The sequence below is a fragment of the Natrix helvetica genome (assembly GCF_964273705.1).
Source record: "Natrix helvetica genome assembly, chromosome: 4".
In the NCBI taxonomy this organism is placed as follows: Eukaryota; Metazoa; Chordata; class Lepidosauria; order Squamata; family Natricidae; genus Natrix; species Natrix helvetica.
In genome coordinates, this window is record NC_138550.1 from 152,126,934 (window position 1) to 152,145,830 (window position 18,897).

The 18,897-nt window shown below is 38.6% G+C and overlaps 1 protein-coding gene across 5 annotated transcripts in view; it reads right to left on the minus strand.

The window, feature by feature from the left end:
* The window catches only part of TRPS1 (transcriptional repressor GATA binding 1), a 277,918-nt gene that overhangs the window by 153,980 nt on the left and 105,041 nt on the right, over positions 1 to 18,897 (minus strand). For all 5 annotated transcript variants that reach the window (XM_081950845.1, XM_081950844.1, XM_081950846.1 and 2 more), the window contains one exon: positions 3,800 to 4,406. In XM_081950845.1, the coding sequence (XP_081806971.1) occupies positions 3,800 to 4,406 (607 nt within the window). The remainder of the gene's footprint in view (positions 1 to 3,799; positions 4,407 to 18,897) is intronic.

The following is an 18,897-nucleotide window of genomic DNA, read 5'->3' on the forward strand; positions in this document are numbered from 1 at the left end:
TACAAAATTGTGGTTTTCATTAATTATGGTTCAGATTAATCATGAATCAAATAAGCCACAATTAAGAAATATTTTCAACTCCTTCTATCTTTCTATTTACAAGGTAATAAGACCTGTTCTTTTCCCCTTTGGCCATTCTGCAGAGGAGGGTATAAATTTATGGAGAAAATCTATTCTACTTTTAAGATTTAACCACAATTTTAAAAAGTAAATTAATGCAAACCTAAAGACTGTGTCCTAATAGATACCAATAATAACCTGCTTTATTGTTGATTTTGTTTTTTAGTATGTTGCAAAGGAAGCCAATGTTCATTCAATAAAACATATTTATACAAACCCAATTTAAAGCTACATATCTGTGAACCCAAAGCTATGTGTACCTTTCAATGCACAAAATAAATATATCAAAATTTCAAAAACTGATTTTAGATTAAAAGATATGTTTCTGTTAGTAATTGCTTGCTAATAATTGTTATTTTTTTTATTTATCATGACAGAAATTTTCTCTTAGTAAATTGCAGGTGAGATTTCAATCCTACCCAATTTCATAATTCCTTTTGGTAAAGTACCCAGATAATTCTGAGTTTTTTTAGTATGGTTACTAGCACTTTAAATTGGCAATTTTTTTGTTATACTGTTTTTAAAACTCCACAAATTCTAGTTAGAATTTGAAAATTAAATTTCATCTGAAATGCAAAATTCTAGGTGCTGGCAATAATAAAGAATTGCTACTAGTAAGATCCTGAACAGTAGCATAGCAGAATTTATTAGAAATGGTGGAACTTTGCGGAGGAAAACTAATAATGCTAACAATAGACCTTTACTTCAACCCTGAAGGGGGAAAAAAGGTCTTATTAGCTGCTATTCACAACTAACATTTCCAAAGCCTTAAATTCTTTTTCCACATTTGGTATGAATGAACCAAATTGATACATGCCTAGCTTGAATTCTGTTATATGAATATTCTGTATATTTCAGGCAGGCTCCAAAAATAGGGCATTAAAGATATTCTGCATTCTTATACTTGAGGCAAAGTCCAAAAATAGGGCTTTAGAGAGATTCGGCATATAATCGGTACTCAAGCTTCCCTTAACTAAAGCTTTTTTCACTTCAACCATTTGAAAATCATTCTTAGATATTCCCAAATTGGATTTGTCTTGAGGTATTTTAGTAATGCTTATGAGCTTTCCTTCCACAGCAAAACAAATTTGGGTGGTCATGAAGGGGAAATCAAATACATATAAAGTCCATAGTTTATTTTTACATACACACTGACAAGGGTAGCTGAAAAACCACATAGAGAATAACCTAAATCTCCATTCAGCTGCTATTGAAAGAAAATTAAATAAATAAAACAATACATCCCAAGTTGGATATTGTACTTCCTGTACTCAATGAATACACATATTTATGTAAGCAATCTTTTCAACTTTGATTCATATCATCATGCACCAATCTTTCATTCTGGTGATATTTTCTGTCAATAGATATGTTTATTGCAAGAATAATTACATTTGTCTGTTTACTTTATAAAAAGTCTTCAAAGCAGTCAATGGATGCAGGTGCTATCAGGAAAAATGTGTTAAGCCTATAATATTTAAATATTCTAGCAATTTTTTTTCTATATATTTTTCTATTTTTTGTCGATAGAAAAGAGCATCTCCTTCTATATTGAACAAAAAAATCCTGAAAGGGCATTAAAAAACAAGTTATGAACAGAGCTGGCATGACCATTTAATTCTTGGTTCTACAGAGCTGGAAGAGACCCAGTCAGGAAATGGCCAGAGTTTTAAAAGACCTTCCCCCCCACCCCCATCCCAAAAAAGAAAATTCTAATTTGTAGAGCAAATTAGGTTGTTCAACTATTAGATTGTAAAAATTCCTGCTCTGGAGGCCAATTGTCTTTTGAAAATCTTACTTAGGTGGGCATTAGTTTTTCAAGCAATATAACATTTACTTGAAGTTGCCTATTATAAACACACATAAAAATACATAAACACAAACAATCATTTCCTTTTCTTTCAGTCTTTTTTTTTTTAAAATAACATGTAGTTTAGTGGCAAAAGCAGCATTAAAGGGGAGTATATACAGTTTCAAAAAAAGTTTATATTTGAAATATGCTTGGATAATGCATTATTGAATGCACTATATGACTGGACTCAACAAGCAAACAGAAAAAAAAACCCTAGAAGAAATAACAAAAGCTTGCAACAAATGGAATCTACAACAAAGATGCACAAGCTGCCTAAACACATTCATAGTGCATCTTATTTCTCCTTCAATTAAGAAAATTTCTTTTGGTGTGCACTTGGTGCTCACTCTACTGTGGCATATCTCCAAGTTATTTTGAGAACGTTGACTTCACATTTTTAGCAATAACCATGACAGCTAGGGATTCCTGGGAATTGAAGTCCAATATCTTCCAGTTTTGGGGAAAAGTGATCTAGAGGATACTGTGTCTTACTTATCATTTCCTTAAATCAAAGGTAGTAACTTCCTTTGAATAAAAATTCACTGGCTCTTGATAATAAGGTATCTATGAAGTTTTCTTGGCAACAGTCAAGCCTTTTTATCCTTACTTTCTTCTGTCTTTTGTTTTTCATTTTCCATTTTCTAATCTGCATTACAGCTTTGATAGTTCCATTAAGGCCTGCTTCGCTTTCTCAAAATCAGAAAAAAGGTGTTCTGCCATTTACTTAGTCATATTGTATGCTTGCTTCGAGTCGGTTTTATATCCTGACAACTGCCTGGGCAAGTCAGTGCAGTTCTCTTGGCAGTATTTGCTGAAGTGGTTTGCCCTTGCCTTCTTTTTTGGACTGAGAGTGAGTGACTGGCCCAAAGTTAACTAGCTGACTTTGTAACTAAGGCAGCACTAGAACTTCCGGTCTCCTGGTTTTTAGACTGGTGCCTTAATCACTACAGCAAATTGATTGTCTACTTATCAATACGGCTGTACTTAGAAAATATGCCACCAATTGAGGTTATCCTACAGATGTTACATTATACATTCTGCATCCATTAATCTGAAATTTATAGCTATTTCATAAGACCATTTTCTCTACAACAATGGGCATGTTGTTAAGGAGGCAGCAAAATGAATAAGAGTCCACAGTTAATTACACCTAAAAAAAAGTGCTTGTAAATTTTGGTTAAGGCTATGATAAAAAAAACAAGCAGCAAAAAAATAAAATATCAAAACTTTGCCTCCTTAGCTTTTTCAATGTTCAACAGAACCAGGCAAGCATCAAATGTTATATTTAATCACACTGTGCTTTATTTCTTTAATTCCAGTCTTAGTTTTCATTATTATGATTCAGTTTTCATAGTTTCAGCTATTTGATCCAATGATGGCTTGCTTAACTAAACTGTTAAAATGCAGAAGGTAAAGAGATGCTTTTCTGTACAAATGTTCAGCCTTCTGGAGTTCTGGATTTTCACATTTCAAATGTAACCTTATCTTGCAAAATCATCAGGAATTCCTGATTTAGCACAACCAAATTTAAAGACAAACAAAAATCACAACCACAACCAGTATAAACAACTTTACAGGCCTGTGTTGAAATTATTACCTGACACTCTCCTTAGGTATTTGGGATATTTTGAAAAGCAAACATCAGAAATATACATTTAACAAGGAAGGAAGGAAGGAAGGAAGGAAGGAAGGGAGGGAGGGAGGGAGGGAGGGAGGGAGGGAGGGAGGGAGGGAGGAAGGAAGGAAGGAAGGAAGGAAGGAAGGAAGGAAGGAAGGAAGGAAGGAAGGAAAGAAGGAAGAATATAAACAAAAAACAGAATTTCCTACCCGTAAAAGGGATTGAGATTCATCCTTTGACTTGTTATCAGCAGATCCAGGATACGGCTGAGAAAGTGGTCCAGATTTTTCTCCGCTTCCTTGGGGCATGCCCTGCAGGAATCCCTTGGTCTCAACAGGCAAGCTATAAACAGGCCTTGCGAGATGAGCAGCTTCTACATTTGGACTATCCCTCAAAGTCTTTGGCTGCTCTTGAACAACCGACACCGTGGTCAGAAGGCCCAAGCTTGTTTGGGTATAGGATGGGCTTCCTCTCAAAATGTCTACTCCTCTCCAAGTTGTACCACGAAGATCATCGCTAGACCCATCAGGCCAACTTTTCTCCTTTGATCCTTCTTTTTCCTCCATCTTTTCCTTCTTCACTACACTCTCCAAGATGGGCTCCCCCATTTTAGGATCTGAACTGAGCAGGTTATAAACCTTCAGGTCAATTTTGGATTCTTCCTTGAGAGCAGCCGCCATCCCATGGCTATCTTCCCCATTGGCTGTGGTGATGTCCATTTCTTGACAGTGCACAGTGTTGAAGTGTTCCAGTAAGGATTGTGTGTCAAGTGCTGTAAAACTGCACTGACGGCATTTATAACAATTATGGACTCTCCTGATAAGAGAGAAAAACAGAGGAGAAAATATTAGAATAAGTTCATCTATGGGGACCAAAATGAAGATAAATGAATTATTTCCACATCTGGTGGTTGCAGACCTTTCAGAATTGAGTGAAGATAAAACTTGTCTAAGTCAACAGCACATCATTATTTGAAATCTTCCTTGTTGTTTCTAAGATAATTGTTTCTCATTGCTTTTTTCAGTTTGTATCTATTATCTATCTATCTATCTATCTATCATCTATCTATCTATCTATCATCTATCATCTATCTATCATCTATCATCTATCTATCTATCTATCATCTATCTATCTATCTATCTATCTATCTATCTATCTATCATCTATCTATCATCTATCTATCTATCTATCTATCTATCTATCTATCTATCTATCTATCTATCTATCTATCTATCTATCTATCTATCTATCATCATCTATCTGTATATAATTCCCCAATCTAGCACAGAGATCATTTCCTAGTAGTCTCCTTTCCAGTTACTAATAGGCCAATCCATTTCACAGGATTGTGTGGGAAAAATAGGAGCAGGAAGGCTTGTTGGATATATTTAGCACTTTGAGTTACTTGTCAAATAATTGAATTTACACTGTGATACCCACTTTTCATACATTTTGCAACATTGACAAGCAAAGTCAATGGGGAAGCCAGATTCACTTAATAACCATGTGACTAACTTAACAACTGCAATGATTCACTTAACGATTGTGGCAAGAAAAGTTGTAAAATGGGGCAAAACACACTTAACAACTGTCTCACTTAGCAACATAAATTTTGGGGTCTGTTGTGGTTGTAAGACGAGGAACACCTGAACGTAACGGACTTCCTATCTGCCTTTCATTGTTTTTCTATCCTGTGCTTTCCCTTTCTCCTTCCTTTCATCCCATTTAAACACGTGAATATTTCCACAAAAATATCAGTAATAGTTATGGTTCTATTGACAGAGAATCAATGTCCTCAAGAAATGTATTAAATTATTTAGCCCTATACCTGTATGTCAATTAATGTACTTGTCAATAAACTTTTAACAAGTGAATCTCAAAAATGCTTGTTCAAGAATTAGTTCAATGTCTTTTTGGATTTCTTCTGATTTACTATTTCCTATGTTTTTGCTTATCCTATGCATTTTAATGAAAAAACAAGTAAGTTACATTTATTCATTTATTCCATAGGACTAAAATAAAATGGAATAAAATAAGTGTATTAGGAAAAAAGAGGAACTTTTATACATCTTGGATTTCTGAGACTTTGAATGTAACATATGTTTCCACAAAAATAAGACAGGATCTTATTTTCTTTTGACCCCCAAAATAAGTAATTGGCCTTATTTTGGGGGAGGTGTTATTATTTTTGAGGTGCAGGAGGCCCCTTAAGCCACGGACTGTGGATCAGCTGATCCAGAGAGGGTCTCTGTTTCTAACACACTCTTGCCAGCCCTAGTGTCACTGAGCCTGCCACTCTTTTTGCGGCCGACACTAAGAGAAGGGGCGCAGTAGCTAGGGTTTGCAGGAACGGACTCCGAGGGACTGTTCCGCATGGATGGCAGGTGCATGTGGGGCACGTGGGGTATGTTCCCCCCTTCCCCCCCAGAAAATGGCTGAGACCAGCTGCACATGCGGTTAAATATTTTAGGGAAGGGCTTATTTTCGAGGGAGGGCTTATTTTAGCACATGTGCTCAAAAGCCCAATTGGACTTTTTATCCGGGGAGGTCTTATTTTCGGGGAAGCAGGGTATAGGAATTGTAGTTCTGTTCATCTACTGTATACAATTTTTTGGTGTTCTTATACAACCACAATAACACCATTATAGTTCTTTTCATCTGCCAAAATCTATTAAAAGTGTTTAAAACTACTGTAGGAAAATATTTCCCCTTATTCCTCCCTACTGAGAAAAATGAGACATATAAATTCATGAGACATAAAAGATCAGCAGGAAAAAAAGAAACTAAGAAATAAATGGATAACTCATGAAAATTACATGCTAAACTATTAATAATAATCTGGCTTCTCAGTGTTAATATCAATTATAACCTTTAAGAAATTTTGCTTCCTCTAACACATTACAGAACTCTAATCTGGTATTCTTGTTTTAAAGGTAAATGAATGTATTATTTTTCTTGAATAATAAGAATATGAAAAATGCCAGTGCCAATTTATAAAAGCAGCTAATCTCTGGGGAGATTTTCCTCCTCACATCTGAACACAAAAGGGGGGATTACATTTATTAGAATAGAACAGAAGGACAATTAAGAAACTAGATCATTTAAAAATTACCTACATTTCATATCATTTCGTAAAATCTTTTAAAAATCACATTTCTTTTAAAAATTTTAAATAAAAAATGAACTTCTGTGAGGAAGGAAAGGTTTCATTCACTTTGTTAAAATAGCATTGGGATATATCTTAAAATTGACAAGTTAAGAGAGGTTAATCAGTACAGTAGAATAATATTGTATAATAGCATTCTATTATACTGATTAACCTTCAAAGCAGTGATGTGCAGTCAGTGGAGGCAGGGGAGGCGGAGCCTCACCGCTCTCATCATGAAAATAAAAAAAAATACTCCGGGAAGCCGCGAAAGTGGCTGGGAGAGGCGCGCGGCTTGGTTTAGCCTCCCTGGACATCTCAGCAGCAGCCCCAAGTGTGCCGATCTCGCCATTTTTTGCATTGGGTGAGCCCGGGATCCTTGCAAGGGGAATGGGACCATGTGTGCAGGAGGCTCCTCAGCTCCAGCCTCAATCAGCGCAGCCACAGTCCCCTTCATGTTGGCTCAGGAAGGTGGGGAATGGGATCACGTGTGCAGGGGAAGGGGATCGCGGCTGTGCTAATCTGAGGCTGTGCGCTGAGGAGCCGCCTGCACACGTGGTCCCATTCTCCTTGCAAGGATCCCGGTCTCGCCCGATGCAAAAAGTGCCTAGGTAACATCATCAGTGCTAGAAGGGGGGTGGGGGGGGGAGGAGGAGAAAGGAGAAGTTTCTCTTCTCAGAAATCTCTTCTCAATGGAGCTGCTGCAGCCTGCCTGCCCCTTTCTGACATTTCTGAGAAGAGAAACTTCTCCTTTCTCCTCCTTCTCCCTGCCAATTCCCTTCTAGCACTGATGATGTTACCTAGGCATTTTTTGCATCGGGCGAGCCCAGGATCCTTGCAAGGGGAATGGGACCACGTGTGCAGGCGGCTCCTCAATGCCAGCCTCAGATCAGCGCAGTCGCGGTCCCCTTCATGTTGGCTTAGGAAGGAGGGGAATGGGACCACGTGTGCAGGGGAAGGGGATTACGGCTGTGCTAATCTGAGGCTGTGCACTGAGGCGCCGCCTGCACACGTGGTCCCATTCCCCTTGCAAGGATACCGGGCTCGCCCGATGCAAAAAATGCCTAGGTAACATCATCAGGGCTAGAAGGGGGCTGGAGGGAAGGAGGAGAAAGGAGAAGTTTCTCTTCTCAGAAATGTTTTCTCAGTGGAGCTGCGGCAGCCTGCCTGCCCCTTTCAGGAGCTCCACTGAGAAGACATTTCTGAGAAGAGAAACTTCTCCGTTTGGGCTGCGCCCGTGCGATCGGAGCAACCACGCGGTTTGATGACGTCACCAGCCCCACCAGTCATAAACCTCACCGCACGTCACAGCTTCAAAGTATTATATTATTGGCCAAGTGTGATTGGACACACAACAAATTTGTCTCTGGTACATAAGTTGTCATTGTACATACAAACAACAAAATAATATAATCATAATACTGATAACTAATAAGAGAAGCTAGTATAAAATAGATGAGAAGGATAATAATAATACAGCCATACTACATGAGTAAAGATCCATAGTCCTACTATGACTATGTACTATGTACTGTGGTAATTATGTGTTCAGCAAAGTGATGGATTGAGGGGGAAAACTGTCTCTGTGTCTAGTTGTTTTGGCACGCAATGTCGTTTAGTGGCATCGTGAGGGGTGGAGTTGAAACAGTTTATGATATGAGGAGTCTATAGACATTTTTTCAGCCTCTTTCTGATCTGTGCAATATACAGGTATACAGTAAACAGTAGGAACTATGGGTAGGAGAATACAGCTACTATATTCAGTAGCAGACCAAGTCACAACATTCCTCTATCTCCTTAGTTCAGCGGTTCTCAAATAGTGAGGCTCCGTAAAGGGGGGCGCGAAGGCTCCCTTTCCATCTGGGTGCAACGGCGGCGGCGGCGTGGGCGAGGCATAATATATCCCGCCTGGAAGTGGCAGCACTTCGCACTGTGGATTTTCATTGGAACCGCGGGCTGGAGCTGCTCAAGAAGCCTGCTCGGGCGGGGGTGGGAGGGAGGGAAGCATGGCTGTCCCAGGCTTCCCTCCCTTCCCCCCCCCACCCAGCCCAAGCAGACTTTTTGCACAGCTCCAGCCCGCGGCTCTGATGAGTCTCTGAGCAGTCCCCAGCGCTGCCACTTCAAGCCGGGATATATTCTGCCATGCCCTCGGCGGCGTCTTTATGCAGGTAGCTCGCCTCCCCCCCAGCAGCTCCACCGCCAGCATTCCGTCTGGAAGCGGAAGCGCAACAGCCGCTGTTGGGGAAGGGACAAAGGGGCGGCGGTCGCCCGATCTTGCCACCCCCACCCCTTCGCCCCTGGTAACGGCGACTGTTGTGCTGCTGCTTCCAGCTGGGATGCTGGAGGAGCTGCTGGCAGGGAGGGAGGGAAGAAGGGGAGGAGGGAGTAAGGATAGACAAGCAAGAGGGAAAGAGGAAAGAAGGCAAGCAGGCAGGAAGGAGGCAGAAGGAAGGAGGGAAGAATGGAACTGGAAGGGAGGCAGGAAAGGAGGGAGGGAGAAAGGAAGGATAGGAGGATAGGGAAAGAGGAAAGAAGGCAGGCAGGCAGGGGGAAAGAGGAAGGAGAGAACTGGAAGGGAGGCAGGAAGGAAGGGAAGGAGGAAGGGAGGGTGGAAGGAAGGATAGACAAGTAAGAGGGAAAGAGGAAAGAAGGCAAGCAGGCAGGAAGGAGGCAGAAGGAAGGAGGGAAGAATGGAACTGGAAGGGAGGCAGGGAAGGAGGGAGGGAGAAAGGAAGGATAGGAGGATAGGGAAAGAGGAAAGAAGGCAGGCAGGCAGGGGGAAAGAGGAAGGAGGGAACTGGAAGGGAGGCAGGAAGGAAGGGAAGGAGGAAGGGAGGGTGGAAGGAAGGATAGACAAGTAAGAGGGAAAGAGGAAAGAAGGCAAGCAGGCAGGAAGGAGGCAGAAGGAAGGAGGGAAGAATGGAACTGGAAGGGAGGCAGGGAAGGAGTGAGGGAGAAAGGAAGGATAGGAGGATAGGGAAAGAGGAAAGAAGGCAGGCAGGCAGAAGGGAGGGAGGTGCAAGGAAGGAAGGAAGCATAGATAAGCAGGAGGGAAAGAAGGCAGGCAGGCAGGGGGAAAGAGGAAGGAGGGAACTGGAAGGGAGGCAGGAAGGAAGGGAAGGAGGAAGGGAGGGTGGAAGGAAGGATAGACAAGTAAGAGGGAAAGAGGAAAGAAAGCATGTGACTACGGTGGGAGAGGAGGAAAGACCGGTGTGCTATGTTATGCAGAGGTGTACTTATAACAATTTTATAGACAAATTATACTATTTACAGTCGCGCGGGGGAGGGGGCGCGAAATGTTTTCTTCTTCCTAGGGGGGGCATGACAGAAAATAATTGAGAAGCACTGCCTTAGTTCAAGGGTGTCCAAACTTGGGAACTTTAAGACTTGTGGACTTCAACTCCCAGAATTCTGGGGGGAATTCTGGGAGTTGAAGTCCACAAGTCTTAAAGTTCCCAAGTTTGGATACCCCTGCCTTAGTTAGTCTGGCAAACTTTACTCACTTAGCTCTCTTCAGGTGACATTAGAATTACAACTCTCATAATTTCTAGTCAATGTGAGATAAGATATGCCAACTGGCAATTCTGAGTTTTGCAGTTCTAATGCATGCAGAAGGTCCCAAGTTGGGGAAATGGCTGCCATAGAATCTTGCATATCTTGGTCTTCTATGAGATTTTACTTCAATCCAATTTATACCTTTTTTCAAACTTTCCAATAATAAGTCTCTGGTCTTGAGAACACTGGCATTCTTCTCATACTACTTTAGTTAACTTTACATTTTTTGTCGGCAGGAAAGTTTTTTCAGGTTTCTTTTCTATTAATTTTTATTTCTCAGATCCCCCCCCCCCCAAGCAATCTTATCTCTGTGTGGATGCATGCATCTGCCCACACACACACACACACACACATTTGCCAGTTGCTGTACGGAATAGTAGTAGGACTTTTGAGAAAGTGTTAGTTAGCCTCTGTCTCTAAACACCATACAGTTAAAACTAATGAAGGGAGCTCATACCTGTAGAACAGTGGTGGGTTGCAGGCGGTACACTCCGGTATGGGCGTACTGGATCCTGCCCGGAGCACCAGGAACCGTTCCGGTACAGTGCTCCGGAGGGCCCGCCCGCCCGCCCAAGCTCCTTACCTGTGCTTTAAGCGTTTGGCGCTTCCGTGCACTGCGTGTACGGCACCTGCGCGACACTCCACCAAGCAGCTAGAGCGTCGCAGAGGCATGCGGAAGCGTCATTTGATGCTGCAATGCATCAATGCATCCATACTGGTTGGAATGGAATCCAGAACCCACCACTGTTGTAGAAGCATAAGATTCTTTTTACAAGTACTATATTCAGTTTTTTATTCATATAGGCCCCTTTATGGAATGAGAGTGATGCCAAGGTTTAGCTAACGAATTCTAGGAGCTTCTTTATTCTTTCATTTCTATAACAAAAGACAAAGCAGAAACTATACTCCCACTGTATCCAGGAATTTCTAGAAGCTCTTCATGGATGTGATGAGGAAGGTCATAATTGTACTCTCTCTCATCCTTCCTTTGGTATATGTTATCTCCATATACTAAAAGGCAAATATGTGCATAAAACTGTGCTCAGGAACTAAAATGTGAACCATAAAGCTGATATGGCCAGAGCCATCTTGGAGCTTCAATGCTGCCACACTGGAGCAAGGGAAAGGGAGGGGGGATTAAAGATAGCTGGGGCTGTGTATTGCTTATTCAAATCCAGTCTGCTTTCTGCATGAAATTTATGCATTTTATGGCGATTTTGTTAAACTGTGTTCTTTAAAAAAATGAGTGATTTTTAAAAAAAAGATCAAGGACAACAAACAAGAGATCTGATTGTGTGTGATACTTTGCAAGGAGAAAAATGGGAAAAGATGTTGGGTCAATCCCGAAAACTTCATCTGAGAAAGAATGAGAACTGTGCAATATGCAATTTCTAAATACAGCCGATTTAAAAGTCCCATATACCTTGGAATAACAGGCATGCCTATTTTCATTCAAGCAGACCATGAAAAGTACTGTATTACTGAACTATGTAAAACATATGTTCCCACATTGGAACAATATGTTGCCAATTTCCTGTATATGCCATAGAAACAGAACACTTTTTTACTAGCTAACATGATACCGTTTTATTAGAATTACAGTAGCACAGAAACTTCCCAGCCAGGATCTGGACCCTGCTGTGCAAAACTTCATAGTGAAATAGAATTAAAAACAAAGAAATGAAACCAGGACTAGCCTTTAGCAAAACAAGCATAAATCCATAATCCTTAATCCAAAAATATGTGTGCAGTTACACCTTTCGTGTAACAGGATATTCAGAAATACCAAGGGATGCATGTCATTCAACATAATCTTAATACCCATATGATTTGTGTATAGGGAAATAATATTAAACAATAAATGTTAAAATATAAATTCACACATTTACTACGGTATTTTTCTACAAATGCAGAATGGTTTGAGGCAGGTTTTTATCCTGCGTACTCAGCGGGAAACATAAAATATTGGAGATATGGTTTAGTTGTATGGGAATAAAAATATCACTGATTCAGAGGCAGAAAATCATCCTTCTAGATTGTAAGTGAGTTATATCAGCATCAACTCAAATGAAAAGAAGTAAAAAAAAATCTTTCTCCTGTGCTATTATTTGTTGTATTTTATGTCTACTTCATATTTTTCTTGCACTTTATGTTTTCATTTAAAAAAAAAATCTGAAAAATATTATTGTTCATTCATAATTTGAAATCGTTTTTCTTTTTTCAATTCTCTGATCCATACAAATCTGAATACTTTTTATATAGTTTTGAGAATATTTGATTTTTTTGATAACTCATCTCTGATAACTCATTAAATGCAGCTCATTAATTTCATCAATAAATGAATGACAAAGGTAAAGGTTTCCCTCGCACATATGTGCTAGTCATTCCCGACTGTAGGGAGGTGGTGCTCATATTTGTTTCAAAGCCAAAGAGCCAATGCTGTCTGAAGACGTCTCCATGGTCATGTAGCCTAAATGACTAAATGCTGAAGGCGCACAGAATGCTATTACCTTCCCACCAAAGGTGGTCCCTATTTTTCTACTTGCATTTTATATGCTTTCAAACTGCTAGGTTAGCAGAAGCTTGGACAAGTAACGGGAACTCACTCCGTTATGCGGCACTAGGGATTCGAACCATCAAACTGCTAACCTTTCTGATCAACAAGCTCAGCATCTTAGCCACTGAGCCATGGCATCCCTAAAATAACATAGGAAGGCCTTTTAATGTATACCTCATGCTACAATATGGAATATATTAAAGTTATAAGTATTTTTTCTAATGAAAATTTATAATGAATGAAGTAAAAATGAAGTGATACCATAAGAACTATATTTGGAGAAACAGAGTAGTTCAGATTATGGAATAATACAAAAGAGGGTGGATCATATTGTTTAACTGGCACCATACTGTTTAATTTGCAGAGCAAATTACAAATTGGAAGAGATAACAGCTGGAATCAAAACTGGAGGTCAAATATTAATGTTAGCATTAATAAATTTAGTATTTAGTATGTGCGTGCTATTTCATTTGCTGAAAAAAATGACTTAAAGCCTCATTAAGAAAGCTAAAACTTGAAAAGTGAGCTTTTTGAATTATTCTTAATTATTCCAACAGTTAAATGCAATATTTTTATGCGAACATGTTTAGTTGATGGCAAAGTAAAAGTAGAGGATGATTTCATTCTCTGAGATGGACAATGTGCTGGCAAACTGAAGAAAATATGAATTCTTGGGAGAAATATGTCAAAATTAGATAGGATCATGATGGATAAGGGCACTTCTATTAAAATAAAGAGCAAAGAGCCTAGCAACAAGATGGCAATGTATGGTAATTAAATCTTAGTCCTGAAAAACAGCAAGGGAAAGACGATAGAAATGTCTGGATATAGTTGTGGTGGACTGCAAGAACACTGAATCAATTAATCCTGGACCAAATAATGATTGACTGTTCTCTTAAAGCAGTGTTTCTCAAATAGTGGGGTGTGCCCCCCAGGGGGGGCGCGAGGCTCCGTAAAGGGGGGCTCGTTCGACCTCGTTTGACTGTCAGGAGCGAAGCTGCCATGAGGTGACCACGCTCACGAGCATAACTTCTTCTCCGCCTTCCAAACTTCAAAACTCGGCTGCCGAGTCTTCCAGCAGTGGCTGCTCTAGGAGTGCGCTCTATGGTTGTGGGCTGGCTGCTGGACAGAGAGTCTTTTGGATATAGAGTCTTCCAGACAGAGAGTCTTCCAGCAGCCAACCCACAACCATAAAGCACCCTCCTAGAGCCACCGCTGCTGGAAGACTCTCTGCAGCCGATTTTTGGAGTTTGGAAGCCAGAGAACTTTGTCCTTGAAAGTGGTAATGTCTTTCTATCAGAGCATATGTAACTATTTGAACAAAACTGAAAGTTCATTCTTTTCCCTTTGTTTTATATCTACAATCCTAAGCGTATTCAAGTTCCACTTTTTAGGCCTTATCAAAACAGTGCTAAACTAACTACGCTTGGACACAAAGCTATAGTAATTCTGCAAAGAGCAATCATCTATAGTGGATAGATTCTTCTGAATATTTATTCAGAGAGATATAATCTCTCTCTCTCTCTCTCTCTCTCTCTCTCTCTCTCTCTCTCTCTCTCTCTCTCTCTTTTCTGCTACAGTTAATAAAGCTATTCTTTGTTGTAAATTGATCCACATTTCTTTCTTTTTTAATTCTCTTATACGTTAATAAGGATACAGTGTTATGCAGAGGTGTACTTATAACAATTTTATAGACAAATGATACTATTTACAGTCGCGCGGGGGGCGCGAAATGTTTTCTTCTTCCTAGGGGGGGCATGAAAGAAAATAATTGAGAAGCACTGTCTTAAAGCAATGATTAGCAAGTAACGGGTCTTAGCATGTAAGTAGATGATAGATCCAAAAAAAAAAAAAAAACCCCAAGGGAAATTGAAAATGAAGACAACCTACAAAGTGGATGGAGACAATCAAGGAGTTAATTAGAATATTCTCTAAAGACCTTTTCTGGTCATTAGAACATAAGATGAGTATTTATCAATATAGTTGCTATACTTAGACTCCAACTTAATCTCACTCGGTGGACTATGGTAGGACCATTTTGACAAGACAGGGTGAAGCCATGTTCTTTATTCGGATCAGCAAAATAAAGCTTGTGCCAATTCATTCCCAAAGAAGTTCATGTTGGATTCACTGAGTCATTTTGGCGAGATGGGCAGCACAGAAGTTTAATAATAAATAAATAAAATATAAATATCTTCAATACTTAGACACAGTGGTGGAATTCCTGGCTTTACATATACAATGGAGAACAGAATGCATTACATGGCAAATATGGGAACCAAGAGATAGGGGAGCAGAGAACTAAGCAACAGAGGAGCAAGAAATCTTAGTACGTTTGCTTTTATGTTATAATTATAGCTTTTTTAATCAAACACTTAATATTGTCAAAATAATTGAAGGACAATCTATATAACTTCAACTGAGTATTCAAAAAGAAGCAGAAAATATTTTTAAAAAGTAGTGCATCACACTGATTTTTTTAAAAAATGTGCTTCAATATTGATAAAGTAGTGTACCCCTGATATTAATCAGTACTTTATTTTTGTTATGTTTATGGGGTTCTGTAAAGATTAAAAACTAAAAATAATCAGGATTTAAACTAAATTTTAATCAGAACCACATCTAATGACAGGATAGCCTTAATCACATTTTTAATTGTTTAATATCTCCTTACTTTCTTCATTCATCTCAATCATATGCAGCTTTATGTTTATACTAGTAGTGACATTCATGTTATACAAAATTCCATCAAAAATACTTAGGAGTTTTTAAATTTGGAACAAAAACAGCTATTTGGTTGTGGGATTTTTTGCACCAATCCTAAGGAGCCACGAACAACAGAATTCACAAAAAGGAGGAGAAAGGAAATTAGTATTAGGAAGGGAAAAGTAAGGTGGATGCAAGGTGTTAGCTCTTTCTTGATCATTATCAGAAATATCAGATTTACATTAGAATCTGCCAAAAGTCAGAGAAACAACTGACAAGGTGAAATAGAACAATATTCAGAATACTTTCTAAAGGCATAAGAACTTAAACACCATTACCAATTCAGCATTGGGCACATTCATACATGCCTAGATGCATGTATACAATAAGTCAAGCATAAATGCCAGCTACACTTTGATGCAACAGACTGCATACGGTGGCCATTTTCTCCTATAAGTTGCTGTTGTTGATTTTCTTTTCTTTTTTTGTGGGCGAGTGAAGTGGTGTTTTATCCTTTTGCACCAGTTATTGTGTACACTGCCCAGAATCACTTATATGTATGACATGGTAACATATAAATCATTATGCTAAAGGTAAAGGTTCCCCTTGCACATATCTGCCAATTGTTCCCGACTCTAGGGGGTGGTGTTCATCTCTGTTTCAAAGCCAAAGGGCCTGCGCTGTCTGAAGACATCTCCGTGGCCATGTGGCTGGTATGTCTAAATGCTGAAGGCGCACAGAATGCTGTTACCTTCCTACCAAAGGTGGTCCCTATTTTTCTACTTGCATTTTTACATGCTTTTGAACCGCTAGGTTGGCAGAAGCTGGGACAAGTAACAGGAGCTCACTCCTTTATATGACGCTAGGGATTCAAACCGCCGAACCCCCGACCTTCTGATCAACAAGCTCAGCATCATAGCCCCTGAGCCACAGAAATAAGTAAAAACCAAAATATATATGTCACTTGCACAGTTTACATTGCTTGTGTACTGATGACATACCCTGATTTATCAGGTATTCATGAATAATAAATACTTCTTTTCTAATTAATCTATTACAAAATTTCAATAAGCCTCTGTGCTTAGCACTGTGAAGCGGTATATAAATCTAAGTGCTATTGTTACTGCTATCTTATCTCAGTCCAACTGTATTAAGTAAGTCTTACCTTAGACATAAGATTCCAGCTTCGAGTTTCAACATTTATATTTAACCATAGTTCTGCAGATAATGTTGAATTATAATTCTCATCAATACTTCAAGATAATGGGAAGGATAATCTAAAATCTTTTGAAAATCTAACGTTTTTTCTACTAACCCAATACCTGGAGAAAATCCCACTGAAGTCATTAAATAAGTATGAGAAGACACTCACAAAATCTTCTGTTTTTTTGTTGGTAGAGTCAGTCAATTTTCATTTTGCTATGGTTTTATTATTTGCAATCTACAAAGATTTGAATTTGTGGGGTTTCTCAAACACCACAAAAATTTCCAGAAACACAGACAGAAATCATTTGATTCAACAAATGAGTCAGTTAACAGTTTCTACCATATTTAATCTATCTTAAAATAATTTTGTTCCCTATTTTATCCTAAAATGAAAGTAAGCAATCTTAGCTCATATAAAGAGAAACAAACAATGAGAAGAGTAGCCATATAAATCTTACAGAATAACTGCTTTCAAAAAAAGTTTTCAGATGCTTTTTTAGTAAAATATATGTAAGCATATGAGAAGAGAGGGAAAGAGTGTGCATAAATACTAGTTTGTTGTGCCAGAAAATTGATAGAAATCTAGCCAACTTTTTTTTTAACTCAGAAGCCCAATTTTAGCTTTCCAAAACATATTTAGACACCTAAACAAGTGGTATGTTTTTTCCCCTCTCAACAGCATTATGTACCATTGACGTCAGTGGGAGATATATGACAATCAGGGTAGGTTTTTTATAACTAAAAGAACTAATTTGACCATCACCATCTAAATTTCTGCTTCATGGAATTAAGAAAAAGAAACATTTATTCTGAAGCTGTACCTTCATTTAAACACACACACAAAATAAAAATATCAAGGAAGCATTTTCAACCACAATTCACAATCACACAAGATATATCACAAATTAAAAAGAACCCTTAAATATTAGAACTTTCATTTAAATGGACGAAATGCATTGCATTCTAATTTTTCAATGTTTTCCTAAACTGGCCTTATTAAAATATACCCTGCCTAAGATATAAAAGCTGTCATTCATCTTTAAAGCTTACTATATTTAAATAATATTTGACTCCTAGTGGGCCAATTGAATTGAAAAAGGGGGAACTGTATAATAAAGCAAATCATTTCACATTGAGCTAACTATATCAATTGTTTCATTTCTTGGTGTACTCTAAATATGTTCTCAAGGCATCAAACTTGATGGTTGCATTCTAGTTGTATGATTTCCAAGTTTTTGTGTTTGGGCAAAAAATGTCTGTTCTCCTTCCCTTCCAACAATGAACATTACGGTTTTCAAAATAGAAAACAACAAAGTATCTTATAGCATATTAACTTATTTACACGTGTTACAGTCGTTTTTATAGTAATTTAGAAGTGACTGACTCTTTTAGATAGCATCTCATCTCAACTGTCTGACAGACCAGGGACTGCTTTGCAGTTTATAGTTCCTGGTTAATTCTCTAATTTTAGCTTACTTTTCTATAAAAATGAAGCTACTGTCATTGGCTTCATTTCTACATGGGATCTAAGAACATGCTTATTTCCAAGATGTATATATATATCAGTTAGCTAAAGGATGAAAAGATTTGAGATTAAATCTGTAATGCAAGAATTTCATGTCTATAAGGACCTGAATCTGTGACTCATTATGCCCCTTTTCAGCTTTTCAGAAAGTCCACAAGACCAATTTATTTACACAAGTCTGCCCTAAGGCCTTCAATTCTATTTTATGAGTTACATACCAGAGAGTTTATTGTTCCTTTGGTATTTTAAATAAAGAGATTGTCTCCTTTTGTGAAAGTAAAGTGTCTTGCAAAGGCTCTTGCCTTACAGATAGAAAAAAAACTTACAATGAAATAAATAAATAAAATCTAGATATAGATAGCAATATGAATAAACTTTTGTGTCGGGCATCCTTGGATTGGGGCTCCTGTTTACCCCCAATACACCATAGCATGGCCTTTATTTGGACTATGCCTACATTGTCATCTCTCAGTTATGTATAAAGGGGGTGGGTTATGGGGTAAACACCTGAACTCTCCTCACTCTAGGCCAGACTCACCGCATATGAATGCAGACGATGTTAAGAAATGCACATGTGCTCTCATACACAAACATGCCCACACACAGACTTTTA